The 18,386-nt window shown below is 42.9% G+C and overlaps 1 protein-coding gene across 28 annotated transcripts in view; it reads left to right on the top strand.

Annotated features, from left to right (window-relative positions):
- SVIL (supervillin) overlaps positions 1 to 18,386 on the top strand; it is an 807,080-nt gene that overhangs the window by 494,438 nt on the left and 294,256 nt on the right. For all 28 annotated transcript variants that reach the window (XM_086941586.1, XM_086941584.1, XM_086941578.1 and 25 more), the window contains one exon: positions 10,811 to 11,573. In XM_086941586.1, coding sequence (XP_086797712.1) covers positions 10,811 to 11,573 — 763 coding nt within the window. The remainder of the gene's footprint in view (positions 1 to 10,810; positions 11,574 to 18,386) is intronic.

Raw genomic sequence — 18,386 nt, 5'->3', positions numbered from 1 at the left:
ATTTTTATGGGACCTTTTCAGATGGTATTCACCCAACAGACCTCTAGGATCGGGTAATACCAATATATTGCCTACTGTCCGAATCAAAAAAACGGACTGGGGTGGGAGGAGTTTTAGCTACACTACCTTAAAGAGATGGAACTCCCTGCCATTACATCTTAGGATGATTCCCTCTATTCTTGAGTTCATAAAGTAACTAAAGACATGGCTCTTTTAAGAATAGTGGTCTGAAACATAGTATGGAGAACCGGAAGCGCCAAGGCACCTAAGGGTATATGTGCACTATACAAGTCATCATAACAGAACACACTCAACCAGAAAAACTGGTGCCACACTTGAATTTCTAGCAAACCTACCTATTGACTAAATCTGCATGGCAGCAACCTGGTCATCACCGCACACCTTCACGAAACACTACTGTGTGGATGTCCAGGTTAACATGGAGGCAAAGGTGTGACAGAAAGCACTACAGTATCTGTCTGCCAACACATCCACATTTCAACCCAACCAACCCAGGGATCAGGATACCGCAACATAAATTAATGCACAGCATGTGAATCCAGAAAAGGATTCATGCTGCAAAGCAAAATGGTCACTTACTAGTAGGAGTAGTTTTGCAGCTTGAATTTTTTGTATTCACCTGCAACCAACCCTCCTCCCCTGAAATGAGATGAAGCAAAAAAGTAGGAAGAAAGCGCAATATTGGTGGAAAAAAGAATCTGAAGATACCCACCATGTACAGGAGCTTCCGGGGCGCAGTCTGACATCACTCAAGGGATGGACTTACCACCAATGGTGGTCGACGCCCACAACAAAAAGACAATGCCAGACCCAACCACTAGATGACGGAATAATGCACAGCATGTGAATCAAGAAAATTCTTCATGCAGCAAAACTACTCCTTCTGGTAAGTAGCCATTTCATTACATCACTCTGCAGGATAAGTGAGTTATAAGTGCTAACCATACAGAAACTGTACTCACAGGTCTACAAAGACATGAATCCACATTTCCTGTGAAAGTTCACTTCAAATTCCATGTGAATCACAGTCCAGCAACCAGGATTTCCCAAAAACTGCAGAAAAGCCCTCCATACTCTGAATGTCCGAAGGGCAGCCATTGTATTATCTAGATTAAACTAAACCAATCGGGAAGGCAAACCAGTTGTTTGTTTCCTATATACAAGTGAACAAGGGCTCATCAGTTACTAAAGGCACTATTGCAAAGTGAATAATATTAATCTAATGTTATGCAAAAGTAGGCTTTCAATTAGAAGGAAATCCTAGAGTCCATTCCATAAGGGGTAGAAAAAAGGAACCACCAATACTTTGTTAGTAAACTTATCTATCAACGACAATATTTGGCAAAAACTTGGTCATCCAATACGCACTTTTACAAAACGTGTGGATATTCAAATTAACAAGGTGCATTAAAGCATCTGTCCTCAGGCACTGCTCATTTCAACTCCATCCAAGAAAAGAATACTGCCACAAAATCCGTGTACAGCATGTGAATTGAGAAAACAATCATGCTGCAGAATTCACATGCAGCCACCCTTCCCCCACCCCCCCCCCCCCCGCCCCTCCCCCACACAAATAAAATGAGGTTCCTTGCAAATGAACTCTGGAGAGAGATTAATCCATGCTGAAACCGGAAGCCAAGGAAAACTTGGACACAAAGTTGCCAAGGGGAAGGAATACCAGGAGGTGGCGGCCAAACACAAGGGCTTCTGGAATGCAGGAGTGTACAATTGATGTAACTGACGATGCCCCCATTAAAAGAAAAAATTAGGATAAAAAGAGAAGTATTCTTCACCTACAGTTAAGGCACCATTTGTTATCAGAGTTAAAAAGTGCCTTTTTAGGGCAGATGCTTTTGAGCTATTGGTACAGGATTATCTGCTTAGCCTTTTAATAATCCTTCTGTTTGTCCATGATTGACTTAATATTTTAAGAAAAAAGGACTTGATCCACGGTTTGTTTGAAAACTCTTCTATCGACCTCGAAGAGCCGAATCAGACTCCAGGATCAATCGGAACCAGTGAGCACGATTTGCTCACTTTAAACTGCTCACTAATCCCTTTGGCTTGATTACCTTTGCATTATCCAAATTATCAACCAGAAAAAAGGAGATTAGCTAACAATGTCTGTGTCGTTGTGAGGTCATGATGAAGCGTGAATTAACCCTAGGCGGCAACTCTACCTTGGGACCTGAGAATATACTTTTTGCTTGTGGATTTTAGCTCATAGGTCTCTGTCCATTTTACAGACTTAAATAGCAACCAGCTGCTGAAGACCATTTGCAATGATAGACCAGATTAAAGCATCATCAGCATAGAGAATAAGAATATTATTTTGGTCATCTTTAGGAAAGGTACATAACCTTGTATCAGTGACTCAGCTAAAAGATGAATATGAATGTACTTGAGAGGTGCCAAGTCACAATTCTGTTGTGCACTCCTTGAAATTGGAACGCTATTCTCAGATTGGCCTTGGGACCCACATCTTAGACTGGCTGGTGTTTTGGCATGGAAAGAAATTAAGTTGTGAAGTTCTAGTCTGTACCATCCGCTGTGCATCAAATATTCTGTTGGTCAACACAATTGAAAGCTGATGTTGAGCCCATAAATACGAGTGATAAGGTGGCATTTTTGACAGTGACATCCTTTGAGCCTTGTAACGTATTTAGACTGATGGAGTATGCGTAAGGCCTGAAACAGGTTTTTAAAGTTGAATTTTATTGAAAGGCATTTCAGTCGTCTGAAAATTAGGATATATAATGGCAGTGAGGTAGCTGGATGTCAATATGTCAATGTGGCTGAATAAAAAATATTGAAGGTGGTTTATAAATATGGTACTACATATGTTGAACAGTTTTGCTCGTCATCAGGCCGTACGATCTACCTCAGACCTTGTGTATAGTTTTTATAGGTTACATCCCATGTGGATTCTACAGGAAGTTTTCCACTTTTGAGTATCTATTTCCCAGTCCCCATATTGCTTGACCAGGTTTGTTCAAACTTGTTGGTATTCCCAAGGCTCTGGTACACCACCCTCTCATCTGCCAGACATCAGTCAGTGCTTCTGGCCCATTCCTCGATCGCTAATATAGTGGAGATACTGCGTTTTCTGGAGATGCCCCTCTTTACTACAACCAACCTTTGATTTGCTAGAGATTTTTGGTATCTGTTTAGATATGAGGCATCCCACCTTCTGAGGAGCATGGTTGGAGCATGGTTGAAGCCTGCATCTCTAAAGCTCCCCCATCACTTGCTCCAATCTTCTCCCTCCCTTATAACTTTCATTTGCTGGAAGTCCTGCCCTTGCAGGTCATGTGGTAGAGGGGTTGTATGGCAATGATATTTCATGGATGTCGCTAGCAGCCTGTTTTTCTAACAGTGAGCCATCGCTCATGCCTACGACTTCCCCGATACACACGGAGAACACATGTCTGAGTTGTATATACATAAGGATTTGGGAGTAGTGCATTGCTTTATTTAAGGTTCATGTATTGAACCATAGCATCTGCACCCCAGCCTCAACATCCCATCCCACACTCTCCAGAAGTAGTTATATGGCTGAAGTATCCAGATTTTTGAAGCTGGTCCAATGGTTTAGTCTTATGGTTGACTATAGTGGTGCCCTTGATGTCTACTTGCTCATCTTATCTCACATTTGAGTTTGTCATGACTTGACCACAGGGTCTGACCCTCGCAAGCTGTGTATAATTTTAAGCCCTCATACAATACATGGGCATATACCTTCATTCTCATAATGTCGTCCTTTCCGAAGTTGGCTTTTGCAGGAATGCGGAACCTCATCATTCACATTAATCCGTGGAGTACATCGGTAATAATCTTTGTTTATTTGGTAAGGCAATGCTCCTCTTTTTTATTAGATCTTTGCTGTGTTATTAGAGTACTTGTTTGTGAACACCCCTGACAGAGCACCCCCCATCAATTCCCCCTCTGTAACGTCCTCATCAATTTGTCTGTCTTACCAAATCCCCTTCAAGTATCTTGTATGGCAGACTCTGTAATATAACCGACAACAAAGCTCCCAGTGCCCTTAAAGGTGCAACATAAACACTTTAAATATCTAGGTGTGTGGATCTTGATGAAACGGCAAGCCGTACCCCGACAACTTCAATCGTCTTCTATTGGGTTTAGAGACTGACATTTCCATGAATGCAGAGCAACATTAATTAAAATAATGGTAGAACTTTGGAACAGATTCTGTATGCAAAATCTGTTCCAAAGTTCTGCCAGTTTTTAATCTTGTCAGTGAGCCCTCAAAGGACTGTTAGTCCCTCCTCAATTGGGTTTAGGGAGTAAGTTGTCTGACACCTGTTTGCAATTCCATAGAGATCCACATCCCTCTGTATTTAAAGTGGGTATGTTCCACCCTTAAGGGGATTGAGATATCCTGCTGTCTGTTTCCAGTAACCTAGTGTGAAAAGCAGAATCCTAAATAGTGTCAGTTTTTCTCAAATCTGTTTGTCTCACCAGGGTTTAGTCAAGTTCTGCTATCGATAACGAAATGTCTGCATACAGTCAGACTTTTTTTCTGGCATCCATTTCCACTCTCTAATCGGGGCTTCTGTATTTATTAGCTTTGCTAAAGATTTGTTTGTTAATGCAAATCTGTTTGAGGACAAGCGGCATACCCGTCTCCTACCGTGTGTTTTTGGGAAGCATGTAGCTCTATTTGTTCTTATTTTTGCTTCTGGCTATAGAGCAGCGTCAGCCAAGCTATATGTGGTCCAAGAACTCCTTTTAGTCACTATATAAACACCTAAACTTCATTCAATATTTGAAGGCCTTGTTCACACCAAAAGATGCAAAGGGTAGCCGTTTTTCCACTGTCTGAAGCCTCCTCGTTGTCTAGTGGAATTTAATGCTGTGAACCCAGATTGATCAGGATGAGCCAGATCATTAATACAGGTGTTAAACTATTGGCCAGCATCTTGGACCAGGTTTCTGCTTCTGTCTGGGAAATCAGTTTATATGACATGCATTCCTACATCTTCCCTTCTTGAGGATCAGAACTAGTGGCTGTTGGAAGGTCAGCTAGCCAAGAGCCCTCAGAGAAAAGTTCTAAAAACCCATTAATTATTGGCTGGAGTGTCACATTCACAACATTTTTTGTGGAACTCCAAAGGTAGACCATACCGGCCTGGGGCCTTACCAACTGCAACAATAGTCTTCATTTCTTCCAGTGTTATGACGTTCTCCAGGTCAAGACCTAGTGCTGAAGGTTGGTAGTTATTCCTGATTGTGCCACTTTTCCTCCTACGCCTTGTACTTCTTTCCATCCACTGCTGCCACTGTGTGCTCTTTCTTTGCGAGGCAACCATACACCACCCTCAGTCAGTCCTAAACATCTTCAGGATTTAGGATGCCCCACTGTCTCAGTTGGGAACAGCATCATGTTTTTCAGCTTTCTTTCCTCCATGGCTTTTTTTACTAAATCAATGCTGCGTCTGTCATTGCCCCACCAGGGGGATGACTGGAAATGTATGGACATTTTGTAGTTCATTGGACCTAGCTTTCATGGTGCCTTACCTATTTTGAAAGTTGAAGGGTCTAGCTGCGTTGGTCCTGCTTGAAGCGGAGGGAGTGGGCAGGGAGCAGGCTCGGAGATTCCCTGGGCACCCTCTGAACACTTTTTACTTTAAACAAAAAAACGCTTGCTGCACTCATAACATTTAGGGAACTTTGTTATCCAGTTCTCCATGAACAGATCCTTATACAGTTGCACTTCTCGCTATGGAATTCTCACTAGTTTGATGTTCCTCTGAGATCTCCCGTCTTTGTTTTTGAGGCAAGATTGTGTAACTATGTCTAGTGGCTTTAGTTTCTTCACTAGGTATTTTGCTTCCGAACTAGTTCCCAGTACGGTGCATTTAGTGTTCCACCCTTTTATTCATTTTCTGGATATTCTTGCATAGGAGGTTCACCTCGCTGTTCATTGCCAATTTTCATCAGAGTTTGGTTCTGTTCTTTCGTTCATGTTCTATTAGGGTCTCCATCATGTGACTTGTGTAGAATTGCACATTTATCTGACTGGTGTTGCTGACAGGCTTAGTTTTTTGTCTGCCCCATTGCTAGTCTTCAGTGGGCCTACAAACTGTTTTCCTGGACTCTTTGTATCAACGTTACAAATTGCAGACCCAGTGGTTGTTCCAGCAGCACCACAGGTCCACCCCATTCACAGGAGTCAAGTGACTGCCCCTTTCTCATTTCGCTGAGCCCAGTCATTTTTTTAGTTCTTTCTATTCTTTTGCATTTGACCTTCTTAAGGGATACTTTGGGTCAGTAGGGGTTTTTCAGGCCACGTGCTGAGCTACTTTTATGTAATCTAAAATTTACCACTTTTTACAATATTAAATCATGAGCAGGCATGTGAAAAATAGCTGGAATTACAACAGTCGGATAGAAGTGCCCGAAAAGCAAAAAAGAGCTGTTAAACTGAAGAAGTGTGAGAGTTATCCAGCACCTCCAACAAGTACCGTAATTTCCAATGGTGGTGGGAGAACTTGGGGAATGTGTTTATTCACCACCACCTTCATTTTGCACCATACAGGTGAGCCCATATCCCTTGATTTCGGTATGTGGGGGAGAAGTGGTTCCTCTGGAGATATTGTGTGGTTTTTAATTTCTTTAAAAAAATTATTGTAACATCAATAACATGGTTTTTTCCTTCAGCACAATGTCTATCTAGCTCTCACATTTGAGGTGGGTAAGCCAGCTAATGAATGGGGAGAGTTGAGTCATGCGTCTCTAAAAGCCAGTGCATGAGCACAGTTCAGATCTGCTGCTCTGTCCACTAATGCTGCAGCATCTTTGAGCTGGGCTTCTTTAGTGTGCTTCTCAAAGCCATACACCTGAGATCTTGTGGTCAGTTTTTGAGGACATTTATCTCAATAGCTGTAGGTCTCTCTTCCCATTGCGAGAAGGTGGGATGAAATGCTGCAACACACAGGACTTGCTCCCCTTTCCTGTGCCACTGGTCGGAGGCCCCAGCAGGCGGTATCCTCTCATTTGTAAAACAATCCAATGACATCCTCTCCTCGCTCTGTACCATGGGGCATTGCTACGAGGCCCCCAGCAGCCAGTCGACTTTCCCTATTTATAAACCATCACACTGAGTCGCCCCACTCCTGTTAATTCTTACTCTGCTCACTTCCATCGGCCAACATTTATCCCCCCACCCACCTCTGATTCCAGATAAAGGGTAGTGCTGCTCTTCATGGGTCCCCCTGCCAGCCGGCTCCTCCACTCTCCTCCCATCACATTAAACAAGGTATGAAAGACCATCTGGTAACACACCAAACAACGGCCATGCTTCCAGGGTACTTCAACCACTGGTGAATGACCTCAGTCCGCTCCTCTCTACAGCTTGTAGCTCCTCTAACTTATGAAGGATGTACCACGGACCTGGGGGCGCACCACCCAGTTTGAAGATATTTGCCTTAGTAAATCATATGAAATTCCTGCATTGAGAGGCATTTATTATGTGATCGTTTTTAAACCCCGACAACAATGCCATTAGTGAACCAAGATGCATGTCCGTTATCATATGTACCCTGCATGGGGTTGTATTCCTAGTTTAGATGGAGTAACATAGTTCAAAATCCAATTTAAAGGGTTTTAGTACATCCAACCCCCCAACCCCTAAATCGCCAATTCACTAAACATATGGAGAAGAAATTGTGGAAACTGAGGGCACCAAACGATACAATATAGAAGGCAGCAAATCCCCACACCATGTTAGTGCAGTGCCTCAGGTTAACTTGGCATTATTGGACAAGGTAGCAACATTTATTTGGTCAGCGCTGCATTTTTTATTGTGTACCTGATCTCCTCTGGTCTTTGCTTGGCAGGCTGACAGTTGCAGATGTTTCAAGTCATTCCACGCACAACTCCGTCTCAGTGCTGTTCACTTCACAGCTTAGATTTTGTTCCAGATGTTGTGGCCTCTAAATGTGATACCTGGCAGAACTAGATCAGCAAGTGAGGACTCTTGGGATGAGTGACGCTAAGCATTATGCACGGCTTCTTCCTAGTCTTATTCCTACAGCATCCAAATCTGCGTCTATTGGTTGCACCTCTGCCTGCTCAACTACACAACTCGCTGAAGTGAAGATGAAGGGTTATGCAACAGTAAGCCTGATGTCCTTGTGTCAACCTTGTAACATGCACACTGGACTTTCGGGAAGTGCCTGGTTGCCTGACCTTTACTACATGCAAGTGAAGCCGCTTTGCATCGTGCATTATATCATTTATTTGTACTCTTTCATTTACACTTTAAAATTAGGATGAATGTTGCTAATTAGGTGAGGTAGGGAAGAGCCCTATTTGGGAACAGCTACTTGCAATTACCCATTATGATTTTTTTTTTTTTGCCTAAATTTGAAAAGAATAGATCAAGTACTTAGAATGGTCCAATCTAGAAACAAGGTTAGGTTATCATGCCCATTTGCTGCACATCATAGAATTCTGAAGTCTTTGACAGAAAATGTTCTTGATGTCACCCACCCCCGTATAGAAAATAGAGGTAAATTTTGCAGGCCATCTGAGGAAAACATTCCATTGCGTTATTAGGACATAGTTTCTTAATAGACTAGAAATGCCTGGGTTTTTTGCTTCTGTTTTAATGTGTTACCATTCACAAATGACTAAGTAAATCTCTTCTGAGGGGGGTGGATGTGGGGGAAGGGGACAAAGCGTGTTATTGTCATGAACGTAGACAGTCTTGTTTGTTGTCTCCTGTTATGAATAAAAGATGCAAACCCTCCATTCTATAATGAACTTTACAGATTCTTGAGGTTGGAACAATGGCTGTATGGAACAAATTCATCTGCACATGCACCAAAGCGAATTTTAAAAGTTTAATAGCACCCTCTAGGTCTATTTTGACCCAGAAAAGGGTTCCACAGGCAGTATTTGCATTAATATTAAGATAAATAGTCTTCTACATAAAAAGGTGGGTAAAGCAATTATTTTGAAGCAGATGTTATGGGATGAATGAAATACAAGTTAGTGTCCCCTCGAACAATTACCGCAATTTCCAGTGGTGATGGGTGAACTTGTGGAATGGTTTTATTCCACAGCACTTCCAGTATTTACCATGCAAGTGAATCCATATTAACTGTTTTCGGGAAGTGGGGAAGAAGTTCCTCCCAAAGATTTATTTTTGTTGATTGGAAAGCCTGCAATACTGCACAACCTCATACTGAGTCCACTTCAGAACCCTGGTGGATTGATGGAGGTGTTTTGTCTGCTGAGGGTTTTGTTTGACTGCAGTTAGGGAGGGGTAATCCTCTCTAGTGCTTCCTTCTTTGATGTGGTGTTCCATTTTTACACATATAAAACCCCCTTGTCCGATAGACAAAATATGCGCCCGAACTGAAGCCAGTCCAAGATTTCTCCGCTTCGGTTTTAGTCACAGATTATTTTCTAAAAAGCTGCCAAGTCACGAGCGTCATCTCATAAGTTTAAAAATTGTTCGATTGCCATTTTTTTACGGTGCTATCAGATCAAAACTACGGGGAAACGTGGCACCAATGTACTATAGGTCTTCAAATTATTGCTGTTAATAAGGCTGGGATTGTGTATCCGAGGCAAATGGTGTTTAGCCAATGTAATTTAGGGAATTTATAGGGATTCCTCTTTAGTTATGGACCTTCCGTTTGATAGTCGCTGGTTCTTGGCTCAACACCATCCCCTGGTACTATGACTAGAAATGTTGGTGTTGCTGATCTTATCTTCTGTGTGCATGTTAACAACATTGCAGGTCAAAGCAAAACCAAAGGGGATGATGGACGGAGTGTTGAACATTGCAAGCACTCACCCCCAGTCAACTGATCTGGGTTTAATCCATCATCTTTCTTTAGCTCACTCTGCCACCCCAGTTCAGACCTGGCCATATGCAAATCAGTCCGACCCTGTACCTCACGGTGACAGTCCAGCCCGAACTGCCAAGCCTGGTCTTCCGTGGACCGGAAACAAGCATCCTGGGACTGGTTCGGGGTCACAGCCCTCATCAGCCAGGCTAGCTTGAATCCAGTGGCAAAGTGAGCAAAGGACCCACGTCTGGGCATACCCTGCCAACTTAGGGTGAACAAAGCAAAACCAAAGGGTATGATGGACGGAGTGTTGAACGTTGCAAGGACTCACCCCCAGTCAACTGATCTGGGTTTAATCCATCATCATTCTTTAGCTCACTCCGCCATCCCAGTTCAACAACATTGCAGGTACATATTGCTTCCTTTTGAACAGTTTATAGAAAATTATTCCTTGCCTTTTATTTGAAGTAAGGTTGTTGATAGATTGTGCTAAAGGCAGCTGGTACTTCTGTTGATTTACCTCTGCATGATTTTGTTGGTATTCCGCCACTGGTGAACGGATCTTGTTTAAGGCTGTGTGTGGTGCACAAAGCACTTGTTGGCACTTGTTCTGTGTATCTCAGCTCTGTTCCAGCCAGATGTGCCCTGCTCATGTGTTTAATTTCTCTTTTCAAGCAGTCTTGGTTGTGCCTAGGACCCGTTAAATCAGAGCAGGCGGATGGGGTTTCTTGGTTTTTCTTTGTCTCCGTTCACCAGCGGTAAAAGCCACACCTATAAGCATTGCCGGTGCTAGTTAATGTTAATTTTATCTTCTCCCAGTTCCTGAAATATAAATGTTAGTTGTTAATTGGTTTAACTTGTCTTCTCCAGTGATAAAACTTGACATTGCATTAATTGCTGTTGGGCCCCTTTCACCAAAAGAATAATTTTCTTATTGCTTCATTTTTAATTTTTTTTTGTAGTATCAAATCGGATGTGAGAAGATGGCTCCTTTACCATCCAGTGTGTCAACATCTATAACCACTATGACTTTGACATCTTCTGTTACCTGTCCAGCTTACATGGGTGACCTGCACAATACAAAATCTGCATTCTCCAGTGTGAGAAGTCCAACTGCTTCTAGCAAAGTCTCCCAGTTATCCGATGCACTTGTTGAAAGTATCTCTTCCACTGGCGCTTATACATCAACAGAAATGTCTTCAGTTGCCTCTTCTGTTAGTTCTGTGGATTTGTTTACAGCTAAGCCTACGTTTAATAGTGAGCGGAGTATGTCTAGTAAACTCTCCCCTATAGCCCATACACCAGTAGATAAAACAGATGTTTCAGTAAAAGGCATCCTGAAAATGGAACCCCGGCAGCTCTTTGTGGAGGAAAACGACAAGAGAATGGCTACAGATGATTATATTCTGGAAGCGAAAGCCAGAGCCTTCACACAAGAAGATAAGGGAAGAGGAAAGTACAACTCCTATGTGGAAGAAACCACACATCCTGCACTTAATATAGTTGACGAGATAGAGGAGAACCACATAGACTTAAAACATGTTGCCTCGAGTAAACATGCAATGAATGTGCTGAGCCCAGAGACCGATGTCCATCCTGTGGACCTAAAGGAAATGTATGGCCCTGAACGCGCTGCGCAGGAAACACACTTATCAAGAGCAATGTATCCATTTGACGAGAAGACACAGCCACAGAACTTACTGAAAAGTCCTGCTTTGCATTCTGGTAAGAACACATTGGAGACTTTTGTATTGTTAAACCATTGTTAGTTATAAAATGAAAGTTTACTTCCTTTTTACTAAAGCCTATGTAAAGTTTAGTTTTATGGAAAATCTATGTTAAATTAAGATATTGTCCGCGACTTTCAATATGTGATGTGCAGTACACAAGATTGCAGATTCAACTTGGTTTGTGCTTGGACTGTCCGCATTCTAAAAATGGGTGTTTCGGTATATTGGTAGTGTGCATTGCCGGACCTCAACCAAGCAACACGACAATAGGCATTTTACAGTTTGCTCTAGATGCATTTTTTTTCTTAGATTGATTTGAGACACTTCATGTGCTCGATGTAATTTTCTTTTTTTTTTTTTTGCTAAATACAGTAACCATAGAGTAAAATTCCCATCTAAAGTACATGTATGGCAGCAAGAATTTGTGTAGTCCTGTAGTTACAACAGCATCGCATTCCTAAGTCACCTGCTCAACCGCTTTTCTGTGGATTAAGGAGGACATACTTAGTATAGGGAGAGATGTCCAATTGTTGCTTTTGGTTTTAAATTCTATGCAATTTAAGATCTTTAAGGTCCTGAACGGTATCCAAATACGTTGTGGATCTAAGCTTCTGCAAATCACATCACTTTTTTACTTATAAAATTATTTATTTGTAGTCTGCAAACCCGTTTAGCCTTAAGTTTAACCCAAACTAAGAGTTCCATAAATCTTCAATTTAAAAAAAAGTTCAGAACATTGAGACCCTTAAATTAGTTTTGAAATGGATTAGTCTGAAAAAGCTACACAAGTGTTAATACTTTATTATGCCCACAGCTTGGAGGTGAGGAGGGGTATACCATCTAGAGTAATTCCTCAGCAGTTTCGCACCAATGAAAAATGCTTCCCACTGTACTTTTGTTTATAACTAAATATTCTCATCTTTGAAATATTGTAGTAGTTTTGTCACAGAAGGTTCTGGAGTACTTCATTTTCGGCAGGTTTCTGGGCCTAAAGACCATTGTTTTTTTTAGCATAAATGGAAATTTCCCAAGTAAACTATGCTAGCAGTCTAAGACTTCCCTCCTGCCATATTTCTGTTAATTGTATTACTTGCTAATGTGATTTCAGACCTATCTTCGAAGAAATCGGTGGAAACTCAATATGGAATAACTAAAAAGAAATGTGAAGAAATAATCCTGTCTTGCTCCGGTAGCGGTCACTGTTCTGCCCTCAAAAAGCCAAATTGTAGCTTGATGTCTCCATGAGTAAGTGAGCACTGCCCACAGCAGCCTTGGTCTAGCCCATGCTGAAAACAAGCCAAGCAGTGCTTGTGTAAGGTCACCCTCCAAAATAGACAGTTATGCTGTCTTCAAACCCATGTGAATACCATCTTGGAAAATAAATGGGCATGCTGGCCATTATGCTTCCAGTGACCCAAGCACGCAGGTCGCTGGAAGATTTTAGAAAACATGGCATTTGGATGTTTCATTTGAGTCTGTAGCTCAGCCATTGCTCACCCACAGAAGTCGTTCCTCTGCGTTCACTTTTGCGTGCCAGTGGTGGTGCAAATGGTGATCCTGTGCCTCTAGCTGAACGGCTCTTCCAGGAGGCCTAAAATCTATTGCTGAATAGCTAGCTGGCTGCCTCTGAGTTGACCTAGGAAAGGGTAAATACACCACCTCTCTGTTGGAATGAACATTGCAGCTGCTGCTACAACTCACTCGCACCGTCCTGTGCCTGAGATATTGCCAGGAATTAGGAAGAACCTCAATCTTGCTACTAATGTTGAGAGTTTGAGTGAAGCGATTTGAGGGATGGCTTTAACTTGCTGCTGACAAAGAACGAATGAGTCTGATTTAGGAGTCCCTGAATTTGCCACCAAAGCTTGGAAACCCATATATTGTGTGTTGGCCATGCGGCTAGGGTTTAGAGCCACGTCCTGGATAATAAAGTTAAACTTCCCTCATGCTTTTAGGAGGGCTCCTGGAATAGCACAGGCTTCACAAGGAGTTTGAATTTCACCATGCCTGCTAGACTCTGAATTGGGAGCATCCTGTGGAAAGGGGACTGCTTGAGGCTACTCTCCTTCGGAAGGTCATTCCATGCATGTAGAAGAGCACTGTCGATGGAAAGATCACATTGTGGATAGGTCGTCTGCTGCAGGAGAGAATTTACAATTTTGCTCCTACTGAAAAATGTCCTTATTTCCTAGTTGAAATGTGGTGTGCAAGCTCCATCAGAATCCTAGTTTTCTACTACAAAATACATATAAATTACCACGTCCTCCTGCCATTTTGAGGTCTTGAGAATTTTTAGTTGAAGTATGTTAAGTCTTTGCTTGCCTGGTAAACTAGTATCTTGCAAAGGTCTTTTCTTAATGTTTCAAACAGAACTAGGGTAATTCTAGTGAGATATTGACCACTAAAAAAGCCAATTCCTTAATTCCAAGTAAACTGATGCACTCCTCTTACTTGTACGAGGTATGTAAATTGAAAGCTTGAAAACAGCATTTGCTTCCTGGTATATCTACTCAAGACTTAGTGAGCAACCATTTTAAAATATATTACAATCACATATGTTTTCGCTGAAACTATAAGCTGCCTGGTTAAATTATTCAGTTGCTGGACGAGTTTACCTTCTACTCTGCAGACAATATTACTAAAGCTTGACTTCTGTGGGCATTTGCTCAGGTTGTGTAAGGGAGTGCTCATGACACTGACTGGAGAGACAGGGAAGTCCTCGAGGGGGATGAAAGGCTTGAGGTGTTAGAGGGACTAGAATCATAGGTTGGAATTTTAAATGTTTTAAGCAAAATGGTGGATTACATTGCGTAATACTATACTTTGTCCTTTGAACTGTGTCTTTATTATGTGAATGCTGCCACTGATGTTTTTCTTTTTATAAATGTAGAGGCATGGTGATTTTTAACTTTTCTTGCCATGGGCCAATTTGTCAAAACCTTGATACTAAACAGCTTCTTGCTATTAAAAAAACAAAACCTGTTGAACAGAAACTGTCCAAGATGAACATCTTTGGGACTAGTGCCAGATGGATTCACTCTTGTCAGCTTTGGGCTCCTGGGGTAGTGTCCCCAAGTGCTTTTTTTTTTTTACGTAAGTGACTAACCACGCGTATGGCACGCTGACGTTCCTCAGCCTCCTAGAATAATAACATATTTGTTTGGCTAAGATGCATTATTGAAGGAGGAGGGTTGAATCTTTCCTTTTGAATGTTCTCCAAAGAGGATCCCTGCTTGAGGATCGGCACAGAACTGGAGTCATTCGCTTCACATCAGGGAGGGGAGGAGTGCATGCCAAGTAAGGGTATGTGTTCCCTAGAGAAGGGGCAGGGCAGAATTCCTATAGAAACCAGGTATATTTTTTTCTTTCTAAATATTGTGTGTATTCGTCCAGGCATCGAGCCACAAACAATTTTTAATGGGCCATATAGTCTGTCTGCCATGGGAGGGTGCAGACAGAATTTGGAATATGAGGCAGGAAACCCACTCTGTCATCAGGCCTTACCCTCACCCTGTAGTTTACCCCGCAACCCCAGGAGAAAAGATTAGAGATGTATCCCCAGTTGAGGGGAGAAGCCCACTCCATGTCCGGGACAGATTTAAAGAAAAACGAATTCACTAGGGGCCAGCCTGTCATGGCATCATGCTGCACCCCAACAGCCTATTTGTCCCCTGGGGCCTAGAGCGTCCCCAGGGGAAGCTAAAGGAAATATGTATTCCTTTGTGCTTAGTTTAGACATTGCGCTGGAACAAGGGGTGCAAGGGAGAGGTTTAAATCCCAGTTTTTCTATGCTTGCCGTGGTGAATTGCTGCTCTATTTAGGCCCTGGGCCAGTATGCAACCTGGGATCCCTACCAACCTGTGGGCATATTTGAAACATGAAGGCCCCAGGGAATCCAAGGTGATGTGTAGGGACATTTTCTTAGATGGAATGTCCTGCAAATGTTGCATACCTGTGCAACAAAACTCGAGCGTTTCTAGCCAGTGGTCGAAGTCTTACCACTCTGCTTCCCTGCACTCTCCTGATGAAGTCTGTTTCCCATATGTGATCGGACTGAATAGATCATTGGAACAGACCAAAACTTTAATCATGTGAAGATAAAAGTGGGACACCATTTGTAATGAGAGAGATGTGGAAATGCTGGGTAGTAGGGTTTTTGTGGATCCTTGGAGGTTCTAGATCTTTGCCGCACATGAATATGAAAAAAATTCCAGATTTTACCCAAAATGTAATGTATTCTGAGTTCGAAAACATATATATATATAATATTTTCTATCTCCCGGTGTCTAGTGGGCATTCCTGCGGCACGATCGCGCCCTATGCGCGATCGTGCAGCAGGACTGCTCAAGAGGAATCCGAGGAAAGGAAAACCCTTTCCTTTCCCCCGATGCCTCTTTTGTTTAAATCCCCTACCCAAGGTGAAACTTACCTCCTCTCTTGCCGAATCGCTGGAAGCAAATGGCTTCTAGCGCGTCTAGTTGCATGTAATGACGTCAGTGGGCTGTGCGCGCCGATATTAGATGACGTGGAATGGGAGCGCAGTAGTCAGCGGAAAGGGCTTCTGCTGTCCTCCCCGGTGGGGGCAACCTGAAGGGCGACCCACAGGGGAGGGGGGGCAGCGCTTTCCACATGGGTGGGTTCTAGGACCACTGGGAGCCGTCCGTACATGCCCACCGTATTGTCGAACAGCTCCCTGCCTTCCCACGTATGGAAGGGGTTAAATCTTGTCACATTTGCTGTGCATTCAAAGGCGCAGGTCAAGTGTTGGGCTATGTCTTCTGAGGAAGCTTGGGGTTTAATTTTCTTTCTTACTTCAAAGTGAAAAAATTTGTGATAATGATGCTGGCTACTGGCGGAGGTAGGGTGCTGGAGGAAGGCTGTACGTTTTTTATCTAGTTTATTTTATTTATTTATTTTTAAGGTTTTATATAGCGCGAACAAGATCTTTGCAGATATCAGAGCGCTTTACAGAAACAGTAGGTAGGGTAAACAAAACTCTTGAAACAATATAAAATTCAGTAGTTAGTGAGTTGCAGAATAGGGTAGCAATCAACACAAGAATATGCAGACTAATAACAATCAAGAAACAATAATATGGAAGCAGTACAATGTCTAATCGGGTAAGATTATAGCACCCCAGAGGGTGCGTAAACACAATGTGAAAGCAGAGTAGTAGTCAGTAATGGGTGCGTTGCAAGTTAGTGAGGCACTCAAGTCATAATGTACAACCCAATAGCCAAGTTGGAAACCAATAGTATAGCATCCGCGCAATGATTTAGATCCGAAAGCAGTCAAAATAGAGACTCGCCTAGATAGGCAATCAGAAGGCTGATAATGTAGGAGCCAAGTACTGTCATTGTTCCAGTGTCAATAGTATTCAGGTGAATTTAGCCTGAAGGATGGACTTCACCTCTTTCTTGAAGAGTACAGTGGAAGGGATAAGCCTAGTTTCTGGCGGGAGTGCATTCCAGATCCTAGGCGCCATTCCTGAGAAGGAGCGTTTGTGTGTTTTTTCCTTCCGGAATCTCCGTGGTTTCAGGAGGAGTGTTTTTGTGCTTCTGTTGGATCTTGAGCCTCCTGAAATGGTCAGCTTTTGAGTGAGGTAGTTGGGTGACTTGTGGTGTATGGCCGAGTGCGTCATGCAGGCAATTTTCAGCTGAATTCTGGCTTCAATAGGCAGCCAGTTTAGGGCTTTTAAATCGGGGGATATATGCAAGTGTTTTCTTGAGCCAGTGATGAGTCTCGCGGCCGCGTTCAGGGATGCTCTTAGGGGAGCCGTTGTTGTAAGGGGGAGCCCGCTGAGAGCCGCAATACCGTAGTCTATCCGAGGAATGACTAAGGCTTGAACAACAGTTTGGAAGTCCTTGGGTGGAAGAAAGGGTTTGAGTTTTCTCAGCGTGTTGATTTGGAAGTTGGCTCCTTTAGTTGCTTTGCTAATATGCTGCTGCATGTCGAGATTGCAGTCCAGTGTGATGCCAAGGGATTTCGCGGAGTCCACGATGGTGGGCTGGACATTGAGTGCGGTTAGATGATTGAGCCATGTTTGGGTGATGGCCTTTTTCGTAGGAGGAGAGATCAGAAGGAACTCAGTTTTCAGAGCATTTAGTTTGAGGTGATTGTCGGCCAGCCAAGCTTGGGTCTTTCTCAGTGTGGTATTCAACAGTTTGATGTCTTCAGGGGATTGAAGCTTGAGATAGAGCTGAGTGTCATCGGCGTACATATGGAAGTGTACCTTTGAAGATTGAAGCAAGGTGGTGAGTGGTTCCATGACGAGGTTGAACAGTGTGGGAGATAGGGAGGAACCTTGTGGGACGCCTAGTGTTACTGGCACAGGCGAGGACAGAGCGTTGTTGATCTTGAACTTCTGAGACCGGTTGTGCAGAAAGGATGTGAACCATTTGAGAACAGTCCCGGATATGCATATTCTGGTGTTTAGGAGCTCCTGTAGTTTCTCGTGTTTGACCGTATCAAATGCTGAGGAGAGGTCAAGAAGGATGAGGAGGCAAGACTCATTGTGATCAAGGATTTGGAGGGCGTCATCAATTATGTGCGTCATGGCCGTTTCCGTGCTATGCTTTGAATCCTGATTGGTGAGAGTTGAGGAGCTCAAACTGCTCAATGTGTTTTGTCAGTTGGAGTTGTACGCAATTTTCTAACAGTTTTGCCAGAGTGGGGATATTGGTGATAGGACGATAGTTGTTTAGGTCGGTCGGGTCAGCTGTGGGTTTCTTGAGTATAGGCGTGACTTGCCCAATCTTGAGGGAGTCTGGGATGAGCCCTTGTTGCAAGGAACTGTTGATGATTTTAG

Source organism: Lissotriton vulgaris, chromosome 10 (genome assembly GCF_964263255.1).
Source record: "Lissotriton vulgaris chromosome 10, aLisVul1.2, whole genome shotgun sequence".
NCBI lineage: Eukaryota > Metazoa > Chordata > Amphibia > Caudata > Salamandridae > Lissotriton > Lissotriton vulgaris.
The sequence above is the reverse complement of the archived record's forward strand: the minus strand, read 5'-3'. Positions and strand labels throughout refer to the sequence as shown.